General features: G+C 41.7%; 1 protein-coding gene across 8 annotated transcripts in view; it reads right to left on the bottom strand.

Annotated features, from left to right (window-relative positions):
* STX8 (syntaxin 8) overlaps nt 1-23520 on the bottom strand; it is a 106477-nt gene that overhangs the window by 77488 nt on the left and 5469 nt on the right. For 7 of the 8 annotated variants that reach the window (XM_072881155.1, XM_072881154.1, XM_072881156.1 and 4 more), the window contains exons 4-6: nt 22694-22804; nt 12446-12570; nt 11166-11258 (exon numbers count right to left, since the gene is read on the bottom strand). In XM_072881155.1, coding sequence (XP_072737256.1) covers nt 11166-11258; nt 12446-12570; nt 22694-22804 — 329 coding nt within the window. Of the gene's footprint in view, nt 1-10309; nt 10752-11165; nt 11259-12445; nt 12571-22693; nt 22805-23520 lie in introns of those variants that run through there. The other variant, XM_072881159.1, reaches the window with a different exon arrangement.

The raw sequence follows: 23520 nt of genomic DNA, 5'->3' as shown, positions 1-23520 counted from the left end.
ATTTATTTATTGCAGAACAGATCAGCAAAGAACTGAAACTGCCTGGCGACTGATAAACGTGCTAGAGTCTATCAATTTTCAATATAGATGCCCCAAGGAGATCTGTGTTTCAGGACTGCTCAGTAAGAGAGCGGGGCTGGAGCAGCCTCAGCACCAGTCTGGAAGGGATTTTCCCCAGCACCACTGGGAGTAATGAGTAGAGTAGATGGTATCAGCCTCCTCACTGCATCCACCCACGCTCTCACCTGCTGCTGCATACACCTTGAATGGTTCACTATACATCAAGCACAACCCCTCCAGGCTGCAGGAAGGGTTGCCCTTATCTCGACTGACCTCCAACTCAAAACCTGAGCTTTCATAATTAACAGTATATCCTGCTCTACCATCTCACCTGAACTCCATACCACTGTATCCTAACTGCTTTTCACGTTGTATCTCCCTGGCATTAAAGGTCTAACACAGAAGAGGCTAAAATCCTTCCATAAAAACTCAGCTCCCACAAACCCTATAGGCAAAACTCTGGCACTTAAACTTTCTTAAAAGCCCAACATCCAGCTCTTCAAAACTGCAAGGCAAATTCGGCCACAGTGCCGCACCTATGAACTGTGCCCAACTTCTCTGGGAGCAACAAACACTGCGTGGTATTTTGAGTTGTGCTGGACACCAGTCTAACATTGAACAAGTCAGCACCAGTGATTTCGGGCACAATAAGCCATAATCACCAAAGGACTCTAAGACATAAGCATCAGAGAAACAATATATTCTACTCAATGTCTAGGAGAACAGGAGAGAAACAGCGAGGATAGTATCTCCGTGCAAAGACGGGAGGAGAGACAAGCTGGAAGCACACTCGGAGGTAATGGGAAAACCAGGAGAATCTGCCAGAGAGCGCTCACCAACCCACTTGGTGGTGAGTAAATCCAGTTCAAAGCACTCTTCGGATTCCAGCAATACCTCACGATAATAACGTGCCCAGAAACATGGGTTTCTAATTCTCCCTTGTGTTGTAACCGTTCAGGTTTCGACCCTACAAGTTTTCTGGGAAATCTATTAAAAGCCTATTAAGCATCCAACAGCCCACTCACCGAAATCACCATGACGCAAGAGCATATGGTTCCTACCAAGCATGACTTTCTTTTAAGCCTGAATATCACCTTCTTTCCAATATGCCTAGGCAAGCAAGTTACCAAGTGATGCAGGACAGAGCAGTCACCCACTTTTTGCCCCCATAAATCCTCAAAAAATCCTCTGAAAAGGGAAAGGGACAGAAGAAGCACTAAAGTTAGTGCCTTTTAAAGTACAAACTGAAGTATAAACACTCAAGCTGCCTTTCATTGCCACAAATAGCAAATATTTTAAAATAAAACATTATTTTTAGCCTAAGTGGTGCTTAACGATTTGAGAATAAAATACTGCCCAGAGACAGTGATATGTCATCATTTGAAAACGGTGAAGCGGATGTGTCCTGTTCACACTGAACACCAGCTTATGGGGAGCAAGCGAGAAAGCGTTTGGGACCCTGTCTCTAATATGCAATTAAAACCTTCCCTGATTCAGCCAAAAAACAGGGACAGTACTCAAGGAGAATGAGCCAGATATAATACCATGGTATTATCTACAAGGGTAAAATAAATAAAATTATACAGAAACTCCTGTAACAGTTTCCTAGATCTTCTAGCAAAGGCTGTTCTGCATGGGACAATTTATTTCCTGCCTTTCTTTTCTGCAGGCAGCAACTGTAAGGTTAGGATATATAATTTCAGCTGCCCACAGACAGGTATGTGATTTACCAAAAAGGGGCTGTAAAGGAGAACAGACTGGGTTTGTGCCTTTCTACTTCTTTACAATGCATGACAGACAGCCACCCTAAGAAAGTAGGAAAGCAGGCTAGGAAAATAAATCCCTTCTCTATGGTCTCAATTTGAGATTTTTTGAACAGGGGGAAAAGCTAAATTAACACGGAAAAATATCATCAGAGTGTTGAAATATCTACAATTACAGCTAGGTTTTGTTTTCTTTTTAAACAGATTAAATCAAATGGCTGAAGAAGCAGATGGGAAAAAGAACTCTCTTTTGCTAAAAGTTGAGGCTTATATCCCTATTAGAGCTTTCCATAAGCCCTGCGAGAAAACTAAAGACGAGACTTAACAAACAAGATGTTTAAGATCATAATTCTTATCGAGAAATCCTAAAAGGCTTAAAAAAAGTTAGAAACTCATTTTTCCTCATCAGTAATTTCTCCAGCATTTCTGATCACCGTGAAGACAGATGAAGGAAGACAGCTTCCCCCCTCCCCACCACGGTGTGGGTGAGGTAGGGATTGACTAACTGTGGAAAAATCCACATAATTGAGAAGACAAATGTTGAACAGTTATTTTACGGCTTGAACTATTCAAGGAAAAACGCTAACCATGCCAAGAGGCCAGACAGACTCATTGTGTATGTGTGTGAGTATGTAGGAGCCCAGTCAGATTTCAGAAGTGCGATGCTTTTATCCTCATCCAGGTTGTGCCTTGCTGGTTTATCTGTTTCTGTAAGTGCTGCATCAAGCTGTAAAACAAATACTGAAAGAAAAAGTATCATCTCCCAGTATTATGTGTACACAGAGCGTAACAAAAATATACACACAGGCTCGGTAGCGTGACCCGCTGTTAAGGCCATTTGTTGCTTCCCATGAGAAGGCCCTATTTTCGGTTGCTTAAAATGACGAAAAACTTTAACGACTCAGGCTCAAGATTCCCAACTTGGATGTCTGCTTCCAGATGAATTTAAAAAAAAAAAATTAAAGTTTCAGCCAAAATATCTCTGCCATTTCAGAACAATGCTGTTTTTTCCACGTTAAGACTCTCCAGTGGCCTCAGGAGCTACAGTACCCCAATGCTTTCACATTAAGACACACAGAGGTTAGAAGGAGATGGAAAAGGATCCAGAAGGGGAACTAGTTTGAGCAAGAACGCTGGAATACTGACGGGCAGTTTCAAAAGTGAGAATTAGACATTCAGAAGGGGAGATTAAAGATCAACTCAATAAAAGCAGCAGAATGAGAAGTCTCAAGGAAGCCAAGTTGTAGAAGAGACAGGAAAGAAAGAGCTAGAGAAGGTCACAACAAAAATAAGTTGTCTAGTCCATCTCCTGTTCTAACTCAGCTCAAGTTGTCAGGAACAATACACGTTCTTAAAGATGTCCCACGACAGGAACTTCCCAACCTCCTGACACAGGCCACTTCACTGCTGTTGGAATGGTTTTCCTGCTCCTTTTGACCTCGACTCAGTCGCATTACCAAAAGCCTTCTCCCTCCCCTCTCAAACCAGCTTGTGTCATTCTTCAAGAACCTTGTGTTCCCATCTCAGCTTTCTCTTCTTTAAACTCACCTTCCCAGCAGTTTATCTTTCCTGGTGTATCACCCCTCAGTACTTTAAATCATGCTTTTACCTACCCTCTGGGCCCTCTCCCCAGGTCCACATTACCTTGAAGAGTTCTGGCCCAACGTGCACGCAGTCTCCTCCTTGCTGCCAAGCATAATGAAGCATCGCATATTCTCCAAACAACACTGGCTTGTACAGAGCCTTTTCCACAATATTATACTGTCTATTCATGTTTAAGAGTTGACTCTATACACTACAGAATCATAGAGTAGTTTGGGTTGGAAGGGACCTTTAAAGGTCACCTAGTCCAACCCCCCTGCCAGGAGCAGGGACATCTTCAACTAGACCAGGTTGCTCAGAGCCCCGTCCAACCTGACCTTGAATGTTTCCAGGGATGGGGCATCTACCACCTCTCTGGGCAACCTGTGCCAGTGTTTCACCACCCTCATTATAAAAAAATTTCTTCCTTATATCTAGTCTCAATCTACCCTCTTTAATTTAAAACCATTCCCCCTTGTCCTATCACAATAAAGCTCTACTAAAAAGATTGTCCCCATCTTTCTTACAAGCCCCCTTTAAGTACTGAAAGGCTGCAATAAGGTATCCCTGGCACCTTCTCTTCTCCAGGCTGAACAACCCCAACTCTCTCAGCCTTGCTTGACAAGGGAGGTGTTCCAGCCCTGTGATCATTTTTGTGGCCCTCCTCTGGACCTGCTCCAACAGGTCCATGTCTTTCCTGTACGGGACTCCAGAGCTGGATGGACTCATCTTTAATTTGATTAACCCTTACAGAAGAGTCACCCCTTGCAGGTAGCCTGACTGAATTTCCCTCTACTTTGTCAAGATCATTTGGAGGAGTTCTAGAATTACTCCCAACCTAGCTGCAGTCTTTCCCATTTTTGTATTACATGGGAGTTGCATAAGTGCACTGTGTACTTCATCATCCACATCCTTAAGAAAAAGGCTGAACAGAACCAGACAGACCCACAGAGCTCAACAAAATACATCCTTCTATTCCAATTATGAACCACCAATTCCTAACTTCTGAGTAGAATTATCCAATCAACATCACATCTATTGCAAATTATTCATTTGAACCCATGCTTCCATAGACTACTTACAAGAAAGTCTCATGAGACAGCATCAAAGCCATTCTTAAGCCAAAATGACACCTAATTTTCTTCCCCTACTCATCAGGCTCTTCCACAAAGTCCAAACTCATTTGACACAACTGACTAACAAGGACTTAGATGAGAACCACTGAAGACTTGTCATCTCATCAATACTTACAAATAGTTTGTTTTGTTGTACCAGTTTTCCCAGCAGAGTTTGACTGCTAGAAACCCATCCCACCAGAGCCTGAAAGGGAACACAAAGATGCTTACTCCTTATTCTTTCCTCTGCTGTCAGCAACCATCCATGAAGCCCACAGGCAAGACATCTCACCTCTCTCATGCTGCTCCACATCATCCAACACCAGTAAAATTACCCCGTCAGCCTACGTTGCAGAGGTCCCTGTGTAGGTGTTCTCATCTGGCTGCTGACCCAGCCTTGGAGACGGATCCATACTGCAGTGGCTTCCCTGGTTTTTTCAGTTTTCTTTTTAAGAACACCAGGAAATTTTTCAGATAAATAAACACTGGAAACACTGAAGCAGCAAAGTCATGTACTTAAAGGTTACAAAATGCTATAAATAATACTATTTTGTGTAGATACATTTTTTCAATCCAATGCAAACTCCGTGTAACCTTGGTTTTCATTACACAGCTCCTTCAGCAGGCAGCACAGGCAGGGCTTACTTCCTTGACAGATACCAAATATTTTGTTTTATCCTCATCATCCAGCACAAGGCTGCATTCCTTATGGACCACATACAACTCCAGCTCTGCTCTGAAGAGTTAAAAGCTTCCTCCCGGACCTTCCAACGATGGCCCTCCTGACAGTAAGTACGAGTGTATTTTGATTTTGACAGCTTCCTTGGGAGATGAAACACTATCCTCCCCAAGTCAGAAGGAAAAATAAGAAAAGTAGTAGTTAAGGTTTTGGATGTTCAGTAAAAGAGGGTTTGAACCTCTTTTTAAAAAGCCACATATAAACCAAGCCTTATCTATCCTTCCAAACAGTACTCCATATTCCCCAGTACTTCACAGGGGATGGACTACATGATCTTTAAAGGTCCCTTCCAACCCAAACCATCCCATGATTCGTTACACCCAGAGCACAGCCCGCACCAGTTTTTGTTAAGTGTCAATGCTCAAATCCTCTGCAAACCAGACCCTATGGTGCCAAGTCAGACACACAGAAAGGATTCACTTCTGAAAAAGCTTGGTTAAGATGTGTTAACCACCATCACACGGAGCTCCCGGGCAAGAGCAGAGATAGTTTTATGCTCTAAGGTAATATTTATCTGTTGCTGCCACCACAAAAACCTCTTACAACCCTTGCCTTACTCACTAAACATTTTCCCACACCTGAAAGAAATGAGGCAGAGATCTTAGAAACAGGTTTTGTCACCACATATACTCAATTCAACCCCAGAGGAGATCGAACCCTATGCACAAAATGAGGCAGAACCTGCAGAAAACCGTGTGCAATTGTTTTAAGCCTAGAAATACAGGCAAGAAGTGCCATCTAACATCATTTTTGGCATTCCCCAACTTCTGAGTGTTCATATTGAGACTAAGTATTCCTCTATTTAGATCACTCATGACAAAAAGCAATGCTTTAACACGGGTGTTAGTTTTTCCCCTAAGAAGGGTCAACTCCAAGTAAACAGCACGCAATAAAGACAGATAATTTTCCCAATAAAACTGAAGTCATTTCTATTCCATACAATAAGCTCAGGAAGCAAAATAAAAATCTGTCTGTATAGTATGAAGTCAGTCAGGCTATGGATGGTTATTTTACATCTGAATATTAAAAACATATGCTGCTCTGTAGAGGTTTTTAAAAAACTCGAACCTGCTGGTGCTCAGCATTTCTCAAGGAATGCTGAACACCTTCAAACCCCAGCAACCAGAGGACTTGAGCCATCTCAGAAGGGGGTCAAAGCATGCAGGATTGTAACTATATGATGAAAACATATATTGTTTAGACAAGATGATTAACATTTTTTAAAATTTAAAATTTAATCATTCTTATTTACAAACTAATCCTAACAATGAGGTAACAGATCCACAGCCCCATTGGTTTTAGTCTCGTAACTCAAACATATTCCAAGCACAACACTAATTAGTTTGTATTATAGCAAAAGTGTTCTTAATAAACAGAAATTTGAAATGACTTCAGGGTTCCTTTTTGATTATGCAATAGCCATGTAAAACAATCTTTCAGAGAAGATTGTACATATTTTTACTGTACGTATACCTACTGGGCTGTCTGCACCAGAAGAGATGGGCTTGTGGTTGAACATTGCCCTAGGAGAGATGAATCATATCCCTGCTGTACTATAATTTCTGATGTTATTCTCAACAACTCTCTGCATCATCAAGAATACTTTCACTCACTTCCTCTGATTTTACAAGAATACTTCTCCATTAATGTATAGAGCAACAGCTAGAACAGGGCTCCAGCCTCAAGTGGAGTCTCTAAATCGCATTTTGATGGGAGCATGTCAGGTTAACAAAAATCATATACCAAGCAAGTCACAGGCTTTGACCATGGAACTGGCACCAAATTAAACGCTGAGCTGAGTTCACCTCGGAGGCTTGTGTGCCACCCACTATGACGAGAGGTGACACAGCAACCTTTATTTGCAAAGCTAGTGAAATAAAATACATAATGCCTCAATTTTTGGTTGGTTTTAGAAATTTGATTTTAACAAGAAATTACAAACATTACATAAGCATGTAATTAAAGCATCATTATGACAGATCGTTTACTTAAAATGAGCCATTTTGGTTAAGAACATCCTGGATATTCACTCTGCTGTATACAGCATTCTCTTGACCAGTAAAAGGACATAAACAGTGGTCTGGTTTTGAAGCTTATCTATTTATGAACATATTTATGCTCCGACATAAATTTTAAAGGAGCCGGAAGCAAAAGAATCCATCCTTGATGGTGTATACCAAATGGAGAACAACATGGTAAAAATGCCAAACACTACAGATTTTGCAAGCTACCAATATTTACCGTCCGTCACAGAGTACTATATTCTCATGCAAGCATGCCACAATGAGAAAACAACAACTCTATAAGGGTAAAACAAACAGCATTCAGAATTTCTGAAAGCATTCTTCCAAAATTATTGCACTAGATTAGATTGCCTCATCAACAGGGCCAGAGGCCATTTACACTATTTTCTTTTTCTCTTTTTTTTTTATTTCATGTAACAGATGAAAGGATTACAGAAAGTTTTCTGGGGCCAAATTTGGAATTAATGATGGGAAAATTCTTTTGCTAATCCCCCATCTCTCCCACTGCTAGAAGACTCCTGAGGCTGGAAAAAAACAATGTCTCCTGGTACCCTGCTTCTACTTTGCTCTTCAGTGCAAAATACTACGCTCAGAAGGTTTGAAAAGGACCCTTGGCTTTGAGCAGAGCCATAAAATCTCAAGGACAGAGCTATACTGAAAATCTAAGTAAAGAAGGACATGAGACTCCAATTAAAACTTGGACGCATCACAACCAAATCAAAGGATGGGACTCATCTGCTCAGGGCAGATGTCTGCCCAGCAGCCACCTCCATCCGAGCCCAGGCTCACTTTATGATTAGTGGGGAAAAAATGGGCTTTTCCAGGACATGCTGTGCCCTGCCCCATGGTGGACATGTCAGGCAGGCTGGAGGGATCACACCTGAGCAATCCCTGCTGGTGTCTGCTGATTACAGAAGAAGCTCGGAGAGATCAGCTGGAAGACGGGCATTGCAGGGACGCGGAGCTAAGCGAGGCTGGCGTCACCCAGCCTGCCCGAGGAGAAGGGCCAGCTCTTCTGGAGAGCACAGCAACCACCGCAGCCGGGCTCGTTTGCAGGATACCCTCTTACAAACCTTGAACATTACTCCTCGGCACTGCCTGTCAGCCCACCAGTGAAGTAAAAATAGATACCGCCAAGTAACTACCCTTCTAAAAGCAAAGTTTAATCATTTTTCAGTCATTTAACAAACACAAAAGAATTTACACGTACCAACTCTACTCAAGAAGTAAACTTTGCATAATTAATTGGGATGCCTCCAATACTTGTGCATCTGCAAATGCACAGCTACACCAACTGGCACTCAAGGGAAAAATGCCTCGGGCCACCTCAAAGAGCTGGGAAGTGCAAATATCTCAACTGAACAGAGAGCCTGAGCTGCTGGGGAAGGAAAAAAGCAGGCCTGAACAACAAGTTGTCTGGAAAATAAGTACAGTTACCCAGCTCCCTAAAGTCTGTTTCATTAACTATCAGACACTATCAGCTACTTCTGAATTAAGCCATATTTTTTCATAACGCCAGAACAAGCTAAAGGCACCTAATTAGTTGCAGAAGGTGGGAACGTCCAAAGCAAGTCAGGGAAGTGGAAGTCAAGCTTCCCGCAGAAACAGGCAATTTGATGGAAAATTTGACTCAAATAAAAAGAAATACTGATGCAGCACGTAATGAAGATGAATTTCCCCTGCCTCCCCACAATAGAGACAATGCCATTATCACTTGGCACTGGGAAGGAAAGAGATTCCAAGTAAGGGGAAATTACAGGGCAGTTATCCTCATCAACCTGACCGTGTAACAGTGACACAAGATTGGCAGAGTGCCTGAGAAGTCTGTAGATAGTTAAGCACAGAGCATAAAATAAGATGCGTAAAGGGAAAGTAGCCCCTGGAAAATACTGCTAGGGATTTCAGCTTTTCCAGTGTGCCAGTGGCAACGAAATGCCCACCCATAACCCCCTGTATCCGCAAAAAAAAATAAGAGGGATTGCATAAAGTCAGAGAAAACATGGGAGTTCCACTTGCTCGGCAGTGATGAAGACAAGTGCTGAGTGATCTGGTCCCCCGTCTGCAAGAGTGAGACTATTTCCCACCTTTCTCAGACTGCTTAAAGATCTACAAAAGACGCACTCTACATGGCTGGCAGATTTTATTCTCGTGATTCTAAGACAGTGAGAAGCAGAGGCAACTGGGCATTTTCTCTTCCCCCAGAATCTGGCCTGCAGTCAGCAACAAGCAATCCTCACCACTTTTTACTCTGAGCACTCGGGAAAGTTTCCATCTTTTGAGAAAGAGTTGCCTGTAGCTCAAAAAAGAGCTCACATGAAAACATTAAGAATTTTGCTCTAGGCTTTGTAACTATCTAAGACAAACAAAACTGGCATTATTTGCAAAAAGGAGGGTTAAATGGATTCCCAATTTCACAGATGTTTCAAGGCTTCACTGCTAGAAAAAATCTGGCATGGTCATGCAGAAATGCGATGGTACAATACACATTAACTTCAGGGTCCCCAAAACATAAGTATTTGGGGAACCTTCCCCTACCCCCAACAGAGGGAAATGGGACACAGATCATATATTTTCCTGATGAGAAACCAAGGTTTCACAGAGAATTAGTAAGCATGCTCATGCTTCCCACCTGTTTTCTATTTAGAGAAAAAAAGCAATTAATATGACTTTTTAAACAATGGTTAATAGAAGAAACTTCAGAAACTGAGATTTCTAATTGAAAATGTCTTTACTCACATCAGGCAGAGGATCAAAATATTACAAGACCACTAAGCATAGTTTCTCCCAGCTGCACAAACCATTTCTTAACAATCTTAAGATTAATAAACAAAGACATATTCTAGACATTTCATATCCCTCCTGGATTTAGCCATGTATGCAAGGCAAACATGAGAAAGCCGTCCCCTTACTTCACTCTCAGTTGGAACGGAGCTCCCAAGTAGTACTTCATGTTACGTGATTGTTAATACGGGAACCCCCTCACTCTGAGCAGACATGCAGAGAAATACAAGGGGAGAAAAACATAGGTCCAGGAAGAAGCCGATTTAAGCGTATCATTTATTAGCAAGTAAAAGGACATTTACCTTCTCAGTGGTTAAGTACAACACAACCCAAGGATAAACCATATGGCTCAAGTCTTTGTGCAAGGGAGAAAGCTGGCAGGGTTCCATGGCTCTAATTGAACTATTACCATATTGTAAGAAATGAAAAAGTCAGAAAGACTGGAGGATCTGCTCTCCTAGGGACAGTTTGTGTCATGCGAACAATTAAGTGAGTAACAAAGCATATTTAACAGGAGAGCCATTCCACCATTTGGATACTGGCTCATTTTAAAGAAAATAGGTACTCTTCTAGTTCAATATTGCACTTAATTTGATCCTACATTCAATGCCATGAAACCTTCAAAATCCAAATCATTTGTAGCAAACAATACAATGCTTCTCCTTGAATCGCTGGCTCAAGACTTTTCCTGTTTAGTTAATAAGACAGACACAGAATAAGAATGCTCAAGTGAAACCCAGGAACACATAAAGCTTACCATAAAAACTGTCATAAAACTGAAAAATGCAAAAGATCGAGTACAAAATTAATTTTGTACTATGTACAAATAATCACCCATCTTTTCTTTCAAAAGGCAGGCTTGATAAAAGTATACCAAGTATTATACATTGTACACGCACAACAGGGAATGTAGTGAAACACAATAAAACAACCAGGTCATGAACGGACAGAATCTGTAGTGGTTGTTCATACATAAACCTTTACAGTATTGTCTTGTTACTTTGTGGGCAAAAAGCAGTGCAGTTGTATGAGGAGTGAAAAAAAATAATCACAATCTTACAAAAAATGAGGCAAAATGAGTCTCTGTGAATCTTGTTCTTACCATTCTGTTCATCCAGCTCATTCCCAATTTCCTGCCCCATTTGCTTTTGCCGGGATATAATTGAAGAAAGAGCATCCAGTCCAGCATCTTGCTCTGCACCAGAAGAATATATAAAATTACATGAAAAAAAAATGCTGATATGCCAGGCTATGTACCATAGAAGATGTAGAATTGAAGAAAAAGATCTACTCTGTGCTTAAAGAGTTAAAATGTATTAAGAAAAATACATCAACACAACATGAAAATGAATCCTTATGGAAACAGCACTCTTAAAATAATGTGAATGATGGGCAATTAATTTGTCTGCTCTGGCTGGGACATTTAGCTGAGGGTCCCAAAAAAAAAAATCCAAGAATTCAACATTCAACTGTTACTCAATCATAAATGCAGGAGATTTTCTGGCACACACATAGAGATCCCTGATTAGGCTTTTTACATTTTCCAAGAAACTTTTAACATGAATAAAAGACAAACAGGTGATGCAAACACCAAAGAATTCAAATAGATTTTTAAAGCTGCAAGAGGATACAGAGTGCATGGAAGAGAGCCCAAGACAGAGGAGAGACAGTAGGGGCAGCTAAAGTTTGACATGGTCCCCTCAGCTCTGCGGACACTCCTTCACTAAGATCCATACCACCTCTGCTATTCCAGTTTGCAAGTACCACACAGTCCTTAGCAAGCACCTTCACCAAAACGTGCAGCTCTCCTTGCCCAAAGTCATCAAGAAGTAGAACAAGAAGAGATGCTGGAGGCTGGACTGTCAGTGATCTGACAAACTGCAAAGCAGCAATGTTGCACAGTTAATGTTACCTCGTTAACCACCTGATGTCCTCAGGCTGAGGTTCTCCAACACTTCCAAAGTTAGAGATTCCTTATGGATGCTGAGGGCCAAAATCTAAAGACCCTTTTTAGATTAGTTAATTCTTGCCTCGTTCCAATTCAACAATACATCTAATGCAGCCCAGCCTGAAGCACAGCAGTAATACGGCTACACTCAGTGCAATTAATGAGATCTCCACTGCAAACCAAAACCATAAATATGGTCAAAATCAGGGATGCCCTGTAAGGTCTTTGAAAATTTGATTTAAGGAGATGCTTCCAGTTAAGAATATTGCAAGCACAATACTGCTCTTGCAAATACATAAAACAACCACCTGGAACTGCTATGTTTGACATCTCCAGATAATAAAACTTCAGCACAGGTTATTGTATTGACTTTCTAGTAAGGGCTCCTCTCAGAGTCCTAGCGATGCTTACAAAAAACACAAAGACTCTTGTACCTTCTATGATCCTTCGCTGCTGCTGCCTGAGATCGTCAAAGCCAAGCCCTCTGGTTTCCTCAGATTCTTCCAAGAGCCACGGGTTGGTTACACCTCGTTTGACCCCTCCCGTCATTAGGCTAGATCTGAAAATAACTTCAGTAAATAATTTTCAACACAAAACCCACTCATTGTATAATTCGTGCTTGCGAGACTGGCTGACACAGACAGAAGTGTATGTATTTGTTGCACTCCATGTGATTCTCTGCAATCATAGAAGAAATCAGCCAAAAAGAATCTGACTATCTCCAATAACAAATACATCCTGCAGGCTCCACAACGCTGCCTAGAAGTGGTAAAGCAGGGAGATAATTCATTTTGCAGTGAACAGTTAAGCTACATGGTGAAATATATACCATACATTGTATAATATATTCACATTAAATATTGTTTGCACGTAGAACACACAGCATTTAAAGATTGCTACGAAAAGAACAAGGTTACTGGGAATACACATACTATTCATGTATTTGCTATGTGATCAAAACGCAACCTTATGCAAACACTGAGGTACGCTCTGAAAGCTTCCAACAGTAAAAGGATCAACGCATTCATACAGATGCAAATCAGATGAGACTACTAATTTTCTGCAATCCTGACCAAACCTAAAAGGGAACATTTCTGCATTTCAAAAACTGTAGATGGAAGTTACACAGTTACTCTCCTGCATTTCCTAGTCTGGCATCAACATGAACAAGCCGCCAGGCACACACACTCTTAAATGAAAGAGTAATCAAGTTATGGGTTTTCTTTCAAAAGAATTATGACTTGAGGTTGTTCGCATTATAGACACTTCCCTGGTTACAACGGAAAACAAGTTTTTCATGTCCAGGGCACATAAATTCAAGTAGTAAAATGAAATGCCACTTAAATATTTTTCTCAATACCAGATTTCTGGTTTCCGCCTTTCAGCTTTTCATTGGTTTCTCCTACAAGAAAAACATTATACGACAGACTGTGAGCCACTTGAACCCAAAACTGCAACTCAGATTTGGGGTAAGAGTCATCATAAGATTGGCTCCTCAGGAGCAGTACAGAAGTAAGAGTTTCTGCTTTCTGCTTTGCTTTTTTAAAACTCCGTATTTTATTGTCATTTTACCTTTGCCCTGTTCTTTCCCAAAGCACTTCCACAAGCAAAACAAGAACAGAGAGCATTTTTAGGATGTCTCAAATTCTCAAAATTTTTTAATTACAATAAGACCTACATTTTTTTTAATTGGTTTGCTTTTTGGTTTTTTGGGTTTTTGTTGTTGTTGTTTGGGTTTGTTTGTTGTTTTTTTTTTAAATTCAGTCCAGGTCCCTGCTCTGTGAGAATGCTGTATGGTACACACATATGCTCAAAATCATTTTGTGGTCAAAACCCTGTATCAAAAGAAGTTGACTCTGCACAAGTATCAGTGGAGCTAGGAGGAGTTAATGCACCCTGCCAATACGGGGTTCAGCTCCACGGAGGGATGACTGAAGTCTTACAGCAAGGGTATTCAAGCAAAATCCAGAACTTGTGTCCAGGAGTTCCTTGAGGAATTATGGTGAACTAGAGACATCTCCTGGCCATGAGATGAATCAACACTGCTGAAAAATAATTAGTCTCCACCACGTGAGTTTTGGGCCATCCATAAATTACAGGCACATACGTCCTCGTCTGTGTGCAGCACACTACACACTTCATATCACATTCACAGACAGTTAAATGCGAGAATGCTTAACTTCTTCTCACTTAAAATTTTAACATATTCATTCAACTTCATCTCAAGGTAATGGATTTGTCATAATCAAAAAAAAAGAATTTTTTTGCTACAGGACTAAAAAGCACTTATTGTAAATTACAACATCTCACTTAACCATACTGATGATGCTGGAACACCACTCCAGAGCAGAACCCAGGCTGCCCCACAGTGCCAACGACCAGCTGGCCATCGCAGGCAACACCTGAAAGAGGAGCTGGGATTCTTCTGTATTCCAGTCCTTTGCACCTCCATTAAAACTTGCATGTATTTATCGAGGTAGGGAATCAGGCTTGATTAGACAAAGATACACACACCTGAAATACAGTTCTACACATTAGCTAGTTTTCTTCATTGCTTTGGGGGATTAAACACTCTCATATTTTCTAGCCTCACAACTACTACTACCAGGTTCCCAAACCTAAACACAATGGAAGCATTACACTTCTGAAGATGCAAAGATCATTACAGTTCACCCAGTTCAGTGGTTCAATTAGCGAGCACACAAAATCTAGGGTTAACAACATCTGACAAAATTACTTAAATAAAGCAAACGGAACATAAAGCTCTTTGGTTGCTAAGAAGAGCACAACTATTTCTGCCTGTTAAAAAAAAAAAGCTAAGGCAAGCAAATTTGAAATCATTTGCACCGCTCGCTCTCTCATTCCCCCCTAATAATCTGCCCTATTCTTGTAGGTTGGGTCATGACAACTGGTCTGCTCGTTACAATAATCTTTTTGACATGTTTGGTAACTACCTTCCCACACAACACAGCATAACTTCCTACTTCCTCTGATCTTACCATGTTTCGCTTTGGTGGTGTGAAGATTAAAGCTTATCCAATTAGCCACCCACTGCCTCCGCCAAGTTAATCACTTAAATCTTTGAAACCGTCACAGAGCAGTGGAGTGTGCAGATAGCTTTTGATTATAGGAGCAGATTTAACTAATTACGAGGCTTAGCAATGTGCCCAAGTATAAAAGATGATGGGGTTTAAAATCAGGGAGCTATGTCACTGCTTAACAAGGGAGGGCTTATCTTCCAGAAGGCATTGTTTCAGTGATAATTCTTATAAAACTTCCCAAGTAACTTAGATTAGTCAACCAGCACTTACTTTAGACCAAGGCCACACATCAAGGCTTACAGCTTTAGAAGACTGATCAGCAAGACTGAATTTTAAACAAAACCTGGGTCACATGACAATTGGTTGGATGATCACTTGAACATTCCCTTAACGATACAGTTGTACAGTGGGGCTCTTTGAAGTGCCCACAGCACCTCAGCTTGGCTTCACAGGTCAATCTCCAAGGCAATGGCGAAGAAGCGGGGGTATTCTCTCACTTACAATTTAATTGCTCACACTGGCAGGTTGCGTATTTTAGGAAGCTCCAAGCTAGTAAATAAAACAAGTATAAATTTAACATACAAAACAAAAGCTCTCTCCCCCTCCAAAAAAAACAGGAGAAGCCACATGAGCACAAGCACTTCCAAATTCCCTCCAGGTACCTTCCCAGGTGGAGACTTCCCCACAAGAACCGCTCCCAACGGGAAGCCTACAGAAGGGGCAGCATTCCTTGCAGCTGGCAGAGGACTTCCCCGGCTCCACCAGCGCAAGAACCAAGAGCGGCATATCTCACATTCAAGGAAACGCCATGTTGCTCTTGACACCACTTACCTGTGGTTCAGTTAACTGGTCCCGCTGGCTTCAATGACTGGAAGCTGCACAAGCCAGCTGCCACATGGGATGCTGGACAGCCAATTTGCAGAACACAGCTACTTTGTGGCACCTCCAGGATCACTAATTCCTGCCCACAACATAGGCACGGCAGCTTCGCACCGCAGAACAAGCGTCTCCCAACCACCTCATGCTCATACAGGACAGCAGGTGCCCACGGAGGAGCAGCACAAAGCAAGCAACAAGGTGGAAGTGTGTTTGCACAGTTGTACAGGCACACTTATCTTGGAATAACATGTCCGCTCAAAATGCTGAGTGTCTGGGTGGTGGAGTTGTGGCAAGAAACTACACAGAGGAGATACCCCTACACCAGGGTAAGCATCCCCAGGGAAGGTTACCTTTATAACAACATTTACACTCACATTTTATTTCATAGCAGTCTCACTTTCCTACGCAAACCCTCAAAATATACACCGCAATAAACATTTCCATCAGAGATTAATCTTGCTATTAAATATTATCATCTTCTTTCTACACCATCGCTTACTTTCTGTGCAAGATTGGACATAGCACAATACTAAACCTATTATAAAACAGCTTATATAGTCCTCATCGAAACAGTCTCACCTCTGCAGCCCACTTGCACTCCTTGGGAATGAGAGAATTATAAGAAAGGAGAATTATTTCTAGAAAGAAGCTGCATCTTGTGTAATTACATCCAGAGAAAAGGTGAAGGGACAAATCTACTCCTGTGAGACTATTTGTCCTGTTCACAAAATGATCAACAACTCCATCATCACCTGCAACTCGCATCTCTGCGCCCAAGGCAATGGACTCCCCCCTCAGTGCCATTCAGAGGGCTACTTTCGGGGCAAGAGGCAGCACTAAGTTCACACCTGAATCTCTGCCCTCTGCACGGTGGCTGAAGTCTGCCTGACCACAAGCAACAGGAACATGAGCCTCCAAGCAGGTCTCAGCTTGGCATTTGTTCTCACTACAGACCCAGCACGCCCACACCAGAATAACACAACCACCTTGGGCAGGAAACTTCTGGTAGTTTTGAGCAAACTTAGGAGGCAAAACAAAGCATGGAGCTCAGCCTTGAAAGCTGCCCTCCTACTGACATTTTTTTCCTGAGGCTAATGAGCAATAAGCTTTAATAACAGGCATGCAGGCAAAACCTGAAGCACAATGCCTAAAATTACAGGGTTTGACTTGCTTTTCTCTGTTGTGTTTAAATATCCATTCTTTGCTATTCCTTATAAATGCAAGTATATGCAGTTTTCTCATAACCATAGTCCTGACTTCAGCGAGGTCCTTAAGGAACCTCTGAAGGTCTGCTCTGAAGGGAGAGAGATGCAAACTGTCCCTTGAACACAGACCAAACCGAGGAGACTTCACTATCTTACTGGAATCTTCCTTAAATTTGGGGTGGGCACAACAACCCTCGGGTTTTAACAGGCGCTGTACCTGCTGCTTGCACGAGGACGCACTCGCGTCTGCACACGCTGTCACCTGGAAGCACTCTGTAGGTTACAAGTGGTACAACAGGAGATGGCTCGAGTACAGAGACATGGTTTAGAGGATGAGGAGGGCGTTGAGACAATTACAACCATGTTGGCTGGTGACTACATGGCCAAAGACACATTAATCCTGGAAAATCCTGTCCCAGCCCCTAGATTTGATCTTATGAATCAAGCCTCAGACATTCTCAAGCGTGTGTTTCTGGATGGACAAGTCACCTCTTCTTCCACCCTTTCCATTGATCTCCTAGACACAAGGCTAATCGCATCCGACGTCAGAACACCGTAGCTGCAGTCGCGAGGGCTTGCAAAAGTAACTGGCAGGGAGGAAGGAAAGCAGGAAGGAGTTTTAAAGGCATCTAAACAACTATTTTTAATCTTATTTTCCAAAGAGCATTTGCTCCTCCATAAACAGCAGCCAGACTCACAAAAGCATTTAAGCACCTAATGGCTTATTGATTAAAGTTAGGCACTCGATGCCTATTTGGCATTAGGCAAAATGCCTGTTTGGAATAAGACCTAAATGCCCTACATCTGACAGAAGAGTATTTAAGCAGAAAAAATGGTAACCCACGTTAAAAAAAAAATAATAATATGGACTCTCCTAAAAGTTATCTAGGGTAGCTATTATTTAAGGTGTTTTGTGTCCCACAGCTATCAAAAGTTTTCTATATTTTTGAAAAATTCAAAGAGAAACCAAGAAAGGCATGTTAAAGTACACACAGTTTTTTTATTCACTGGTGATCGACACATACTTCCACATACTGACTACCTGGTCAGGCAGGAAGAGGAATATTCTTGATTCCTTTGCCTCCACAAATGTTTAAAGACTCACAAAATTTTGATATTGTGATTTCCAGAAAGTCAATGTTTCTATTTGCTTTTTTCACTTCTCGCTTTCAAATAGTGTGAAACCGTGGGGATTTCTACTCCATTAAAGTCTCTGTTACAATAACCTGCACAGATCTCTTTCCAAGGAGAAAAGAGGGCAGAAGACACTGAAATTGCCTATTGAAAACCAATTAAAGAAAATTTAACTGACCCTGCTCAAGTGGAGTCACGTAAACAGCACAACCTTTCCCCTGGAAAATTCCAGTTGCATCTTAATTAAGGCCGACAACGCCGGAAGGTAAACTAATGCTATACCAAAGTAATGTAGTGTCCTGCCCTGTGTTCTGGCCCAAGTTGTCAGTTAGGATAAATACCAAGAGCATTAAGGCCACTGTACTTCACAATCAGAAATAGCTTTACAGCAGTTTTCAAAGGATGTAAAACTCACTGAATGGTGACCAAATATAAACGAAGATTAATTCTAGTAAAACCTTCACAGTTACAGGCCATGGGGACAATAAATACGTGATCAGTGGTGCAAGAAGGTTAATGAAAGGAATGACTGCTGGAAAGAAAAAGACTTCTGAAAATGTGTGCTGTCACATCAGAGATGGATTAGATACAGAAAACCAATACAAAACCAGAGAAAAGTGTCACTGCTAGAACTTAATCAAACAACATGTGCTGATTTTTCTAATGCAGTGGGAAAGCTGACTTTCAGACTTCAGACACACTGAAGAGTGAGTGGCCTTTGCCACCTACTGAAATCCAAAGCAGGCTGTTCCAGAAGTCTGCAACCATTTTAGAGAAACCCAGTGCTGTAAATAGCAGCTTAACCCTACCAGAAGCCGTCGTCTTCTGTCCCCACAAGCAGTATGGCAGGCAGGGGAGATAAGCTCCTTCCCTACCGACCTACGTGCGGGCCGGGCTCAGGCAAGAGAGAAAGGTTTGACTTATTGGCACAAGATTCAGGCCCTGGCTACGTCTCTGCCCACACCGCTGAAAACAAGACCTACAAGGGAGAATATGGAAGGGGTGTGAATTCACCAGGCAGAGAATAGTTGGCATAGTTTTATCCATTTTTAATTAAAGAAGTTAAAAGAGAACTATAAAACTTCAAGCCTTGCAACACTAGCAAATAAATACTTTCTGTGATGTTATCTTGTGCTGGAAAATACTGGTTTCCCTGATCATTTCTAATGGAGCTTGAAATTATCATGAGATTTTGATATTTTCCTCCCGTCTGCCACAACATCTTCACGCCAGGGCAGCTCGAGGTTGAATCCTCACCCTCTGTCTGCTCCACAGCAGAAACACGCCAACATTGCCCTGCCATAGCAGGGATGGCCACGCTTCAGAAGGTCAGATCAGTTTATGGACCACTCAGAGCAGGAGACACACAAGAGCTTCCTCACATCATCAGTCCCCGTAGACATTTTGCCCTCTTGCTGTTTTACATGTTTAATTTGACTCAGCAATAGATGTAGAAGCCAGCACCAATGCATCAACTGGATTTGCACTGCACTCTGGAGGACAAACCTAGAACACTTAAAGGATTCGATCAAAGTCTACAGTTTTACCATCCGCAGCAAGTGCTGCATTGACAACGTCTGGTTACGCAAAGATGACAAACCACAAAGTGAAACACGTGCTTCGGCTGTACCAAACGCTGCACCGGGGAACAAAAGCAAGCAGAAACCAACCTCTACACCATGTTACTGAACAGACCCTCACAAAACATAAATACACACGTGAATACAGAAAACTATCAGTTAAACTTTGAGTATCTCTTATACCTGCTCAAGATACACAAAGTAAACAAGCTAGGAAAAAAAAAATAAATCTTTTTTTCAACTGCTATGGTAGGACACAACGCTCACACTGGTACCAAATTTTTTACTATACAATAGCTTCAAAACTGTCACTGCCTTTTTCAAGAGCACAGCCCTGAAAAGGGACTGGTTCTCAAAGAACATCAGCAAAAAGGCTCACATATTTCTTCAAAAGCGTGAGGAGTTAAAAGCATATGAAGTTTTGTTCTGTTTCAAGACTGAGGGCTGACATATTGCAAAAAGGTGAGAAACTTTCTCAGGAGGGCTCCAACGCTCTCCCTCCCACAAGTAACCTTACATGTGCATGTATAAAATGCAACGCTGTGTATTGGCTACAGAAAAGGTCCCGTGAATACAGTGCATTAGAAAATGTCTGCCGTTTAGAAGCACAAGCTAAAAATTTTTTAAAAATGTGTATTTCCATCACATGTCCATATTGGAGAAGTACAGTTGCACTCTTCAGAGGCAGATCTCACTACACCACGGGTCAGCAGAGGTGAGGAAGTTCTGCTCAGCCACATCCTATGACCCAGACCACACACGCAGCGTTGTGCAGGGCCTACAGGGCAGAGCACAGCCCCTTACACAACCCACAGCCAGCCGAAGAAGTCTGTGCCTGCTGCATTAAAGCTTCCCACACATCAACAAAATAGGTGCCTGGGCCCAACAGCTGTGATTCATATAAAACTTCCGAGAACTTATGTTCACTTTTTAAAAAATATGAGGCTTTAAAACAAAGTTTTATCAATTACAGTCTACACTCGAGAGTAATTTCATTGACCATGGAAATACAGCAAGCTCTGCAAACTCAGAGACTGCAGCTCCGCTTCTCTTCTGCACCATTTTGTAGGACAGAAGATCACCTGAATCTGCAAAGGAAAAATTAGGAAGAGCAAATACAATTACCTGTGCTGGAATTTAGCCAAAATGGTAACTCTCACACAGAGCGGTACCTAGTGACCTGCATGGGATCAGGAGACAGGTAAGTCATATTCTTTCATAGTGGGGCTTTTCATTTTTTGCATGAATGTTGGCTCAGGGCTAATAGAGCTCAAAGCATATCACCCAGGGAATCATGAGGATGCTTCTGAAGTTGTCCCTCAACACATGTCACCAATTCTGACACACCACAGCCCTAATCCTGTGCTAAGGTGGTAGATTACTACCCATTTGCTTGCAGGGGAAGGAGGAAATGGCAGCTTCATTTTGTTGCCTGTAGCCTGGCTACCAGCTTAGGAACAAGGCTTATTTATTGCTACCCCTTTTCTCCTCTCTCTCCTCCAGCAATTACTTCATTGGGCGGTTTAAATGCATTGAAAGAAAAAGGAGTCTCAAAGAAAAAAATCAACTTTTACAACACAGATGAAGAGGCAGAAGAGACAGAGCCTCATTAGCAGAGCCTTTAGACCACCTGTAGCACATGTAGAGCTCCAGGCTGAAGCCAGATATTCTCTCTCAACCAGTGGGGATGTCACTGAAAACACAGGGGAAAGAGGAGGAACAAGGAGAAAAGGGAGGGTGGGTTATGCTATTTGAATTGGGAAAGGAAAGAGAAGCATAACAAATTCACAGGAATCTCTCCATCCTGCTGCTCAGCAAGCATTTTTAACTCAGTATTTTAGTGAGACGTAAAAGCTCCTGGATGTAAAGTAGCTGCAAGGATCTCCTCAGCAAGACACATGCATGCTCATGCAGAAATTGAAGCTGCCAAAAACTCTGAAGTACAGCCAAGGGGAGCAAATACTCGCAAATAGAATTCCATAGGCAAAAGCTGGCGCTGACATAACTGGAAACAGATAAAATTCAAAAGGCCATTAACAAAGCACTAGAAACAGCCTATCCCTCCTTATTCCACTGCACACTGAGTTTGCAGAACTGCAACATCTGCAGTAAAAGATGTCTTTTTGTATAATTATATACCAAGTCTATGCCTAACATGGCTTGTATGTTATGGACACAGCACCTGTGTGACTCCCACCGAACCCAACTTATGCACTGCCAATAATTTATTAACTTGCACAAGAGACCTGAATTTCACACTTCAAGAAAAGGCTCTGCCTTTCTTCCTGATCAGACAGAGACCACCAGCGATGGATTCTTTCTAAGAACCTGTTAGAGATGACAAATACAACTCCTTCCACTAGAAAGGGGCTATATAAGAATTGCATAAGGAGAGCACAACTTGCAGGCTGTTAACCATAATTATTTTTCCCAGCTGTGAAGGACATACCAAGATGGAAATTAAAATTTGAAGGCCCCCGCTGACTGCTGCACAGTATGATCACCGGGGACCATTTGAAGCTTAAGCCTCATCCTGACAGTTTTCTTTCCAACAATTCGCGTAAAGCTTGTACGGTGGCACCCATCAGTCTACCTCAGTGACTGACTCTGCTAGATCACTTAGCCAGTATCACCTCTGCCAAGCAACTCTCCAGTCCCTCATCCTCCCCACCTTTGTAGACATATATGATACTGTGACTAAAAAGTCCACATGATCTCTAAGCAAATGAAACTGCAGTTTGCTACATGGAGAGGTAAATGAGTTCAATGGATGCATTTAACATTGTCTTCAGACATACTCAAAGCACAAATCACATTGTTCATTTGAGGTGACAGTGCCATACCTTATCACATCTGGTTCTGTGCCTTCATTCTTGTAAGATGCCTGAAGTTGTTTCTGTCGTGTGAGAAGGTCATCCACCAAATTCTGCCTCCTGTCTCCCTCCAGCTGTGTGCTGATGATACTTGGTTAAGGACCAAACTTAAAAACACTGAAAAACTTTGATTTTATTATATAAAATAATACCTGTTATACATTCTTAAAATAAGTCAGACCTCCTGATCATCAAAATTAACTAAATTAACTATTTTAACTCAAGAAAAGGCTGTAACATCTAAGAGAATGATAGGTCACATGTTTCCGAATAAAATCTGCTGTTATTCTAAATATGTTTGTTAAGTTTACACATCTCAAAGAAAAAGTTTCATACAGTGACCACAGAGTGATCTTCAGGTCATCATCTCAAAGTAATAAGAGAACTGGAAGGCTATTTACTGCCAAATTAGCATAAGTATTAAGAATAGCATTTCCCCCTCCAAAATCCAACATAATTCTTCTTTCATTTATTACTAAGTCCTACACAGTTGATCTCTTCTATAACATTGGCAATGTGTAACAGTACTGCACAGGTCAAGCTCAGGGAAGGATGAGTCTTCTTAAAAGACTAATCTCCACCTTACACTGTTATGATATAAACGGGGCAGGCTCAAACAGAATAGAACTTTTCAAATCAGCAGGGTACTTCACAACTCATTTCACTGGAGGCTCGTAACACAGACCAGGTGAGTAGCTCCCAGACAAGTGATCAGCAAACAACCAAAAATTTACTTTGAGCACCTGTTTCCATTTGCAATTCATCAGAAGAACACCCTGATAGTCACTGACACAGCA

This window comes from Ciconia boyciana, chromosome 16, assembly GCF_034638445.1.
Source record: "Ciconia boyciana chromosome 16, ASM3463844v1, whole genome shotgun sequence".
Lineage (NCBI taxonomy): Eukaryota > Metazoa > Chordata > Aves > Ciconiiformes > Ciconiidae > Ciconia > Ciconia boyciana.
The sequence above is the reverse complement of the archived record's forward strand: the minus strand, read 5'-3'. Positions and strand labels throughout refer to the sequence as shown.